Source organism: Lynx canadensis, chromosome C1, assembly GCF_007474595.2.
Source record: "Lynx canadensis isolate LIC74 chromosome C1, mLynCan4.pri.v2, whole genome shotgun sequence".
In the NCBI taxonomy this organism is placed as follows: Eukaryota; Metazoa; Chordata; class Mammalia; order Carnivora; family Felidae; genus Lynx; species Lynx canadensis.
In genome coordinates, this window is record NC_044310.1 from 134,782,471 (window position 1) to 134,793,059 (window position 10,589).

General features: G+C 36.6%; 1 protein-coding gene across 5 annotated transcripts in view; it reads right to left on the reverse strand.

Annotated features, from left to right (window-relative positions):
• Positions 1–10,290, reverse strand: part of GTDC1 (glycosyltransferase like domain containing 1) — a 292,506-nt gene extending 282,216 nt beyond the window's left edge. For 4 of the 5 annotated variants that reach the window (XM_030327481.1, XM_030327479.1, XM_030327474.1 and 1 more), the window contains exon 1: positions 10,222–10,276. In XM_030327481.1, coding sequence (XP_030183341.1) covers positions 10,222–10,259 — 38 coding nt within the window. In that variant the 5' untranslated portion in view covers positions 10,260–10,276. Of the gene's footprint in view, positions 1–10,221 lie in introns of all 5 variants that reach the window. The other variant, XM_030327475.1, reaches the window with a different exon arrangement.
• Positions 10,291–10,589: the final 299 nt, after the last annotated feature.

Sequence of the window (10,589 nt, forward strand, 5' to 3'; positions counted from 1 at the left end):
AAAATGATGTAGGTGGAAAGGAGGCTCAAAACTGAAAGTGCCCTCTATTGGGAGCCAGGATACTGCTGTACAACTGAACAAATCAACAACCCACAGTGCTTTTGGCTGATTCACCCCAGACCCCTGATATCAGGTCTTCCTTCCAAGCCCTTGAGCCGCCAGCCTCCCTCATCTTCTTCAACCTCAAGTAGGCATCAGCTTCTGACTGTCCTCCCTCCCTGCCGCTACATTTAATGTTTCCATTGTTCTGAAACTTAATGTCAGCCCTCCACTCAAACACCTCTGATTTTTTTCTACAGAAGAAAGAGAAACTAATCCTTAGCAAGACATAAGACGCTTGACAATTTGGTGCCAAGCTCCCTTTCGGCTTCGATTCCTGTCACTCTCACAGACACACCATTACCTGAACACAATTTTTAGAACATTCCATACACACTTCCACCTCCAAGCACTGTTAGTGCGTTCTTCTTCCTAGAATCCATTCACTTTTACCACCTGTCAAATTCCTACACATGGTTCAAGACTCCATTCAAATTCCATCTCATCTGCAAAAGCTTAAGTCAATTGCTCACCTATATTCAGCCAGTCAGAAGCAATTACTCCTTCCTCTGTGGTACCACCAAACTTGGCTTATACCCCAATTAGAGCAGTTACCACAATCCCACCTGTGCAACAGTTACACAGTATATATGTGTCTGGTCAACCAGATTTCAATTCCTTGGCAGCAAAGTCTATGCACAACTTATGTTTATATCTATTCATTATCCAGCAAAGTGCCTTACACACAATAGGCACTCAACTAACACACTCTTGAATTCTCCTCCATAGGCTACAATAATTTCTCACTTTATGAGAAAGGGAAAAAAGAGATTTCTAGATAAAAATTAGAGCAGCATCATAAACTGAATTGTCCAGGCATTACCACTGTATTTAACTATTCAAGTAAGTTATGAACCATAGCAGATATTATTGAATAAGAAGATAAAGACAACACAAAATTAACTATGGGTGCTCATTAGGCAGAAAAATAAAGAGGAATGGGGAAATGTAAAGCCTAAAGGTACCTGTATTAGGAAGCATTACCAAGGGATACTAAAACAATTCATTTAACAAAGTTTTAGGTCCTGTTAAGTGCCAGATACTATAGTGATCACTGAGAATATAAAGGTGAAAAAGGGCTGAACACGCTTTTTTAAGCACGAAGCGTTGGCCCCAAAAGTAGGACCAAAAGAGCAGCTTAAAGGCCAAAACAGACAATCAATACCCAATTCTGAGTCCAAATCTAGGAAACTATCTTGCCTAAATTGTGATTATGTAGGAACTCTCTCCAGAACTGCTTCTGAATGTTAAAAGGGCTTCCTTTATTTTCAGTGACTATAAACTGCTCAGATAGAAAATTTAAGTTCCAGATACTTGAATACATTCCCTGCTTTGAGATAAGTTCTATCCATGCACAGGTTGTTTTAGTAATTAAGGTACCAACAACCCTGCCATGATGAATGAAAAGGGAGGAATTTATTAAAATGGTGCTATATAGGGAATGCTGCATGGGAGACAGTGGATAGTTGATTTCTTTGTCCTCTGAGGCCAAAATAACAGAAACAGAACGGAAATACAACAAAAGGAATTTCAGTTAGACATTGGACAAGTTGTGAGGCACTGATTCACCCTATCAAGTTACACTCAGCCATTTCTTCTGCAGATTTTGAATGAAGAGGTAGCCTGCTTTCCTCCAAGACAGATTAAGCAAAGCAAGCAGATGTAAAGATGACTTCTTAGTGTTTCTTTTAGACATATTCTTCAATTGTACATTACTATTTGTATGTGGATTAAAAAAATATGAAGCTGTCACTCTAAGAATTAAAACCATTAATTAAAATGCCACCTAGGATAAAATGTGACACAGTAGGCTCTTTGCCATGAGGCTACCAAGGCTGTAACAACTCCTTCCTGTAAATCAACATCAATAATATAAGTTACCAAATTTCCTACCATATTGATAAGTTCAAATCGCTTACTTATTCAAAATCTGAGATCTTAATATATGACAAATGCAAGATATCCTTGTTTAAACAATAGTCTATGCAAAGGGTTAAAAGGAAATTATATTTTTATTTACTCATGGAATAATGTACTCCAGCAAAAGCATTGGTACTAAGTCATTTTGAGGATTCTCCTATAACCTTTGTAACTAAGTACCTTCCACTCAAAACAACTTTGCAACTTTGATTTTCCCAGCAGTAACAGACAAATCAATAAAATGTAGTCCACAACCCCTCACAAATTAAAACTATCACTATATCCCTTATAGGCATAAATGATTTACACCAATAATATTACAAATATAATATATTTCCTAATACTCATCCATCCATTCATTCAACAAGTGTTGAGTGAAGACCCACATCTAGGCACTGTGGTAAGTGTAAAGACACCAAGGTGACCCAGTTACAGTTCCTGTTGTCAGACACAGAAATAACATTACAAAACCAAAACATATGTACTTATGTCAAAAGGGAACCAACAAGTTACTATATACACCAAGTACCCAGAAAGTTCAAAGGTCCAAGCAACTCATCATACAAAAGAATTGAGAATTATGGCAGAGAACTCGGAGAGCTCACTCAACCTTCATTCCCATTCTCCTTTTCCCTGTCTTCCTCCAAAATAGAAACAAGATGGCTAAAAACTTTTGATCTCATTCTAGAAGTACTTATGTGACAGACTTTTGGCCAAGGAGATGTCCCCCATGAGCAGACATCCCTTTCTTTCTTTCTTTTTTCTTAGACATCCCTTTCTTAAAAAAAAAAAAGAGGCGGCTCCCCATGAGGAAAGCGCTTCTGAGAATCCTTCACTTTTCTTCCTGCTTGAAGGTAAGCACAATTTCTGGAGGAACAAAAGTCATTTGTGTAATAAAAGGCAAGTTACGTGCTAAGGATGTGGGAAAACGAGATGCTACCTGGGTCCCTGATGGCATCAGCTATCTGTGAATTAACTGCCTCCAGACTTCTTATGAGACAAATAAAACCCTTCCTCATTTCAGTCAGAGTCAGTAAGATTTTCTACTCTCTGGAGCCAGAGGCATTTTTACCATTAAAAAGGAAGCTGCAGCAAAGAGGAAGGATTTGAGTTAAACTATCTATGGCTCCCCCTTCCTCAGTTTATGCTATGATCTAGTTCTTCCCAGCTAGAAGAAATAAAAACAATTTTGAATTTACATTTCTACAATTGTCCTACAATTTTCAGTAATGTGGATTATGTAAATAAGCATGTTCTAATTCTTCCACAGAAATCTATTTGTTGCATAGTCATTACAAGATTTTTATTTCCCTTCTTAACTGATCCTCAAATCTATAAAGTGACATTTTTTATGGTGTGGTATATACATCATTCACAAATGCAATATACACATAGAATCAAATAGCCAAAGATTAGGAACGGAGTAAGGAAGGAGAATGAAAAGAGAGAAGGAACAAGGAACCTAGTTTATTTCACAGTTTAAACTATGTTTTCAATTGTGCGAGCACTTTAGAAAGCAGCTTCTGAATAAATGAAAGACCACAAGATAACAGTATTTTTTTTAATAGGAAAGACTTCCTCTGCAAATCGAAATCAGTTTCTCTGTTTTTAAAAATTTTTCAAACTTAAAAAAATATATATCCCAAATATATTTGGGGTCCAATTTACCACTACCATTATTAAATTATTATGCTATTCCACTTCTCTCTAGTAAGCTCCTTAAGGTAATAGTCTGTATAAGTTTCTGTTGGACACATTTTGAATGTGTACCATTCTTGGAATAGTTTCTATCTTAGAGTGCTGGAAAGATTCATTCATTTCAATCACCATCACTCCATAAGCCACATATACTTTTTCTGCCTTTTTTGTTCAAATATATTTCACTGTGGCCATTCAAAGGAAAATTACACATTCCAATAACATTTGAGTTCCTCTCAGTTACCCTTTCAGTGGTTCAGGGTAATGATAGAGTAAAGAATCGTGCTCTTCACAGGCTCTCCTTTTTTTTTTTCCCCTCATTTGGTAGAATTTCAGCTTCAAATCTCTTGTGCCAAAAAGCAATGGATAATGTCTAATGCTCCTCTCTAACAGTAGCTTACTTTAGAGGGAAGGGGAGTGAGAGTCAGGAGAAATCATCTCATTCCCAGCTTTTAAAGAGTCTTAGCATATGGGATAAGCAATCTCTTATCCCATTTTCCTAAAATAGAATTATGGAACCATAATAGGTCAAGTTGGGGGTGGGGGAAAGGAATTAGAAAGTTTTCAATAATCTGAGTAGGGGTAACAGTTAAAGGGTGAAATAATTGAAAGTTCTAGCCCTAAATTCTCACTGAAATCAATTTAAAAAAAAAAAAAACCCTATATATTCATAAAACCTGGGGCTTATATATATTTTTGGCACTGTTCCTAGGTAGAAGCTTCTTCCTCTGTAAAACAGATAAAAACTATATTCTCTTCTTCATGAGACTGCAAGAATAAAATAAATAAGGATAATAAGTATAGTCAGAGAACATAAATTCCTTCATTTTAAAACCAGCATTCAAAGGCAATCCTGGTCAATCCATATGAACTCAAAAGCATATTCAGAGAATGACAAGTCTCCTTTGTTTATATCATCTCAACTTCAATTTCATCTGCAGTTATCTCCTTTAAAACAAGTATTTCTAGGCCCTTACATGATATCAAGTCCTTTTTCTGAGGCCCATTTTTATTTGGTTATCTTTTTAGGTGCACTAAAGATTGAGTTTACAATAAACTGAACAGACAGCGTACAAAAGGCTTTTAGAACTATACCATATGGTCCAGGGAAGGGAACAATCTGGACGATCCCCATTTCAATCTGCAAGCTTGTCCACCTCTATAACACATTATACCACTGTAATAAAATATTAAGATGGAAACGTAAAGGCGAAAATAGTCTATCTTTAGCATTACCAGGCAACCACACTTCTGAGCATTTACTGATAAACTTAATAAACATTTACTTTAATTTATATTCTGGAATTTTGGTATGCAACACCAGGCATAGAAACGTAGGCCACTATTCACTAGAAACAATATTTCGGCAGGGATATGTGTGGGTATTCAACTTATGCTTCAGAAATTTGGAAGGAAAAAGAAAACAAAACACTTTTACAGGGGGCATATTGGCAGGGGCTGATGTAACAGATGACACATTCTTGGAAATCAAATAAAAGCAATAGGGAAATACCCATGGCTGCCTGGTGAAGGCCTAATCACATGGACACAGCTGGAACCAATGTAGATCATTCATTAATAAAACTGTATTGTAGTAGCCACTTTTTGATGCATTTCAATTGCTGCTGTAGCCAACTCTCTGAATTTCTTTGTTTGCTTTTTTGTTGAATTTCTTTGTTTTAATGGGAAATACGAGAAGATGGGGGGGGGGGGGGGAACCACCCTGCTTTCATGCTAAAAATGAGACTAGCTCAAAAAGCTAAATGTCACTTTACCTTGCAATGTACTTACACTATCAGCAGCTTAAAATATGCAGCGCAAACCTGAAAGGGGGAACTCATATGGTACTATGGATAAAAAGTGAGCAGTGTGAGATGCCACGGAAAACATATGAAATACTTGTGACAGTATTCTACAGAATGATAATATGTCAGGCAGGGGGAATTAAAATGTATCAAAAATTAGAGGGAGAACCAAACAACCGAATTAACACACACGCGTTCTTGTAATACTCTCTAACAAAATTTAACACTGAAGTCTGTACCATACGTGTACGGGAAGATTACTAATATCTTTGACCACATAAATTCAGAAATCCACATCTGTTATTATAGGTTACCAATATTTGACAGCAAACAAAATATTCAAGCCACCTACCCTGGAGTAACGTTTAAAACCTGAAGTGATACTCAAACAAAACACTACCCATAATTATAAACATGGTATCTAATACAATAACATAAAATCCTGGTTAAAATAATGAGTTTAGTATTTATCCAACTTTGCTGACATCCCTCAATAAAGCTCTTTTTCCAGGTTGCTACAAATATGATTAAGTTACTAAACAGTAATTCCTACAAACCATATAATGTCAAACCATAAAGATACAGCTTTGATATATGTTCTGCATTAAACAAAACTGTAGAATTTATTACCTACAAAAAGGAAAAACTCAATAGTATTTACAAAAAAAAAAAAAAAACCCTGCTCAAACACTCAAACAGTACGGGGTCTTAAATATATTGTACTATGCCCCTGTGTATAGTTAGAATAAACAAATAAATACAACAATTCGTGTTGCAATTCCTAAGTCACTGAAAGATATGTTCCTACCACAGAAAAGACAAAGGGCTTAATTGCAAATCAAAATTATAGCACTGGAGAAAATGTATTTAAAGTGAATGCATAGTATTTAATATGCAATAAACATACAGGTGAACATAGAGAATAAGCTTTTGGTCTATACCACCACGCCTGGGCACAGAGGACTCCAGACAGACAGTCACGCACTTAACAGGACCAAGAAAAAGAAAGTTTCACTGGCTTTCCTTCTAAAAAATGTCATACGTCTAAAACGTAAAATGTTGACCTAAAGATTTAATTGATATAACTTAACAGGCATCTCACCCAGATTCATTTTAGCTACTCTACAGAAAAGGGCACTTAAATACAAGTCAAAAAAACAGCATTGGGGGGAATGGAGAATTGTAGCATTTATTAACATGTGCATTATACATATAAAGCAATGTGGGTACTTGTTTGTTTTGTGAAATTAATGAGCCAATATGTTGCTGAACCTGTCTTGAGATTGAGAGAAAATAACAGGTGAGTTTATTTAATGCATACTTCTCATATACCTGTTTTACAAATCCTTTCAATGATTTTAAAGCATTTTCTAAATTAAAAATAAATCTCTAGGGAAAAAAAAAACAACGCTTAGATTGTACAAGTTTATCTTAATGTATGCATAACAGGTCTATTTCCCAGTATATGTGGTATATAAAAATGTTTCACATTAATAATTCTAACAGGAACCATATTTACTTTCTTTTTGGTCACATTTATTATACCATTAACAAAAATTCATGAATTTTTCCTCCCAAAGTAATTTTCTTATTGCCAAAAATCATTGACAAGTTTTTAAAATAAAAATCAGTCACAATAATATCAATCTCCTCTTTAGAAAACATATTCTGCCTACTTAACTATTCTTATCTTGATTGCAAAACACTAATTTTTAAAATAGAGCACCTGAAAGTCAGTCATTTGTTTTTGCTTAATACAACAGAAAACACATTTGCATTTTGAGGAACATTCTACGAAATTTCATAGAACGCTTGCTCATAGTGAAAACCTAGTCTCCTGCTCAAATCATCACTTAAAAATCATAATGCTACCTGTTCACACTCCTTGTAATAATAGGTCCCTAGCTAAAATTTAGAAAGAACTGGGAAACCTAAAAGCATTCTGCTTAACCTTGCATTTTCATTTCAAAGGAAAAAATTTTTAATGCACATCTTTATATTTAATGGAAGTTAACTTGCTTACCTAAACTTATCAGACATTCTAAAAATGAGTATTCAATTCACAAATGCTAAAAGCTGACCCTGAGTTTTAGACAAAAATAGAAAACAATGGCAGACTTTTGGGTTTCAACAAGAGCTATCTTGGCATAAAAATCCATTTAAAACCACCAAGTTATCTTCAGGAGTTTCCATTCAAATAAGAAGCTGCGAAGGAAGACAGGATTCCAATCAATCAAAAATACCATGTCAACAGGACCAAAGTTAGCAATATTCAGAAGGGTTTTCTGAAAAGCGTGGCAAAAATGCCAACTGTGAAGGAAATCTCTAAGAGCTGGAAAAGGGAGATTTAACACAAGCTTCCCTAAGGAACAATGCCATTTAGTAAACAGGGAAGTTGTGAGGAGAACGGTGTTTCTATTTAAGAAAAAGTTGCTTTGTTGTTCTCCTATGGTGCTCTACATGAAGGAAGAGGAAAATGAAGGAAAAGAAATGGGAGAAGCAGGAGAGACTAAGCCTGCTTGCCTTCCTTCAGTGGCGCTGGGAGGGTAGACCCTCTGCCTTATGAAAACCACTGCCAGAACCAAGCTACACAAAACATTTTGGCTGCCAGCCTAGAACAGTGCCAGGCTGTTTTTTATTTTGTGCTAGACTCCCTCAATTGAGACAGTGTGGGATTGTCACTTTGATGCACATAGAGAACAAAGAATAATATAGTATGGGGCCGGGAGGAGGGAGGATTTTTTTTGCCCCTTAAAGTCAGGTTAGCATTTTGTTTTCTTTGACAGGTCTTGAAAAGACTCAAGAAACAAAAGTTACGCTGAAGAATCTACCAATTGCGTAAAGAAATTAACTTGGGTACAACGCTGTCGGCAGTTTAAAGGCACATGAGAGATTAACATTTTTTAAAGAATCAGACCTAAAGGGGTCCAGGTTACATGCTTACCTATTCAAGAAGCCAGAGATCAAGAAATATGTGACTCACAATCACATGATCTTATCTAAAATCTGATAGATGAACGAAGGCCATAAAGTCAGACAGAAAACTAACAGAAGTGTCGCAATTTTTAGGTCACTATTCAGAGGCAACTGTGTCAGCTGTTATTCTGACCTTGATTTCCTCAAAATAAAATAACCTGATTAAAAGATTGTAACAGTAGTATCTGAATATTTTATGCGTTTACAAGAAAAGAGGTGATAAATGATCAAAAATGTTTAAAGGATTAAACCACAAATCATCTAGAAAGTTGCCACAGAGACAAACAGGAAAACCGTCTCTTCTATCCTATTCAATTCTGTACTAGGAGCAAAGCTAACACAAACGAGAAAGCCGAGCGTGTGCTGTCGCAAGCTTCAACTAAATACACTACCTGAATCTGGTGAGTAAAAACACCAATAAGCCATCAGCTAGAGGTATGACCCTTTTCTCTCTAATGTACAAGATAAGTAGAGGTAGAAGTCCATTTTCTACAAACCAAATGAAAAGAAAAAATGAACTGTGACAAGCCCAGATCCCATGCTGGCATATTTTACACTAAGCTCAGCATCATCTAGAAGCAGTATGCTTCTCCCTGCCAATCAGGACAGGAACAAAGTTGTGAAACTAATACAGCATTGATGAACAGCACCAAAGGTCCACTTGTCCCTTCCTCCTGTACATCTCCACTGAACCAGGTGTTACAAGAAGACCAACGACTGTTACAGAAACAGCGAGAACTAAAGCACTTGCCTCAGATGTGACACACAGAAGCATGAGGCATTACCACCTGAACCTATCTAATTTCCCACAAAATGATCCCCCGCCCAGTTTTGCTCATGGCCACAGATTCTGACAGCAAGTCACGATCGGTGTTGGGAAAAGGGGTGGGAGTGGGAGAGTGTGGAAAAGAAACCGAGAGAGAACAGTGGCCAAACTTCACAAACAATACACAGCCCAGGCTTCTCTTATTATTCAAATTGGTGCTGTGCACCACACTTTGGGAGGACAAACCCTGTGGGAAAGGTTTCAGGTACCAAGATTTACCCTGGGTGGCATGGGCTGGTCTGCCACAGAATCGAAAAATGTATCATTTCACTCTTCAGTGTTCTCCTTACATTCCCTTTCTCTCCTCTTGTGCGTACCGGTGATGCTATTACTGCCTGGGACACTGATAGTTGTAGGCAAGGCATTCATGTTTTGCCAAAGTGGCCCAGAGAAATGATGTCTGGCTGGCTTTAGTTCAATGAGGAATCTGACGCAAAACCAGGAAGGAAAAAGAATGAAAGTATGTAGAAGCCAGGCGATAACATGTTTTTTCTGTTTATTAATGATGCAGATGAAATGGGGGAAAATCTAGAAAAAGCAGCCAAGCCGACTGAATTACAAAGAAAGATTAAAGGAGTTAAATGTGTATAACTTGGCTGACAACCAAGGAACAATATGAGAGCTGTCCACAACTCTCCAAAGTATATACATAAAAAGAAGAGCAGAGAATTTTTATCTGCTACAGAAGTGTGAGTATATGCAATAATAATGAGATAAAATTAAAATAAAGAAATCTGACTTCAAGCAGCAGAGGAAGTAATCTGGTAAAACTTCAGAAATATTTATCATCTCACTGACCCACACTGCAATAAAGAAAGAACAGATGATAGGAAATACCCACATACTGACAGAGGACTGACTCAGTGGACAAATTAAAATGAAGTCCCATTTGCTCACCTGATGATCCAGAAACAGTGATTTCCCTCTTTACACATATCCAATCTAATCAGAGGTACCTGTGAGATCAAAGGACGTAATTAAGATATTATCTTCAAAATAAGCCCAGCCTAAATTCTGAATCCTTATCTGGACAACAGTTTGCTTGGATGATCCAGTATTCTGATTCTTGAATATTCCAAGATGGAAGAAGAGTCTCCAAGGACAGAAATGTTTTGAGTTTTAACTACTAAGAGCTTTTCTTTTCAATCATTCCAAGTTTTCCCAAATCAGTTATAACTCAAAACTAAGAAGAAGAATTCAGATTAGAGGTCCTTAACCTTGGTACATGGATGAACTTTAGGAGTCTATACACTTCTAAATGATAA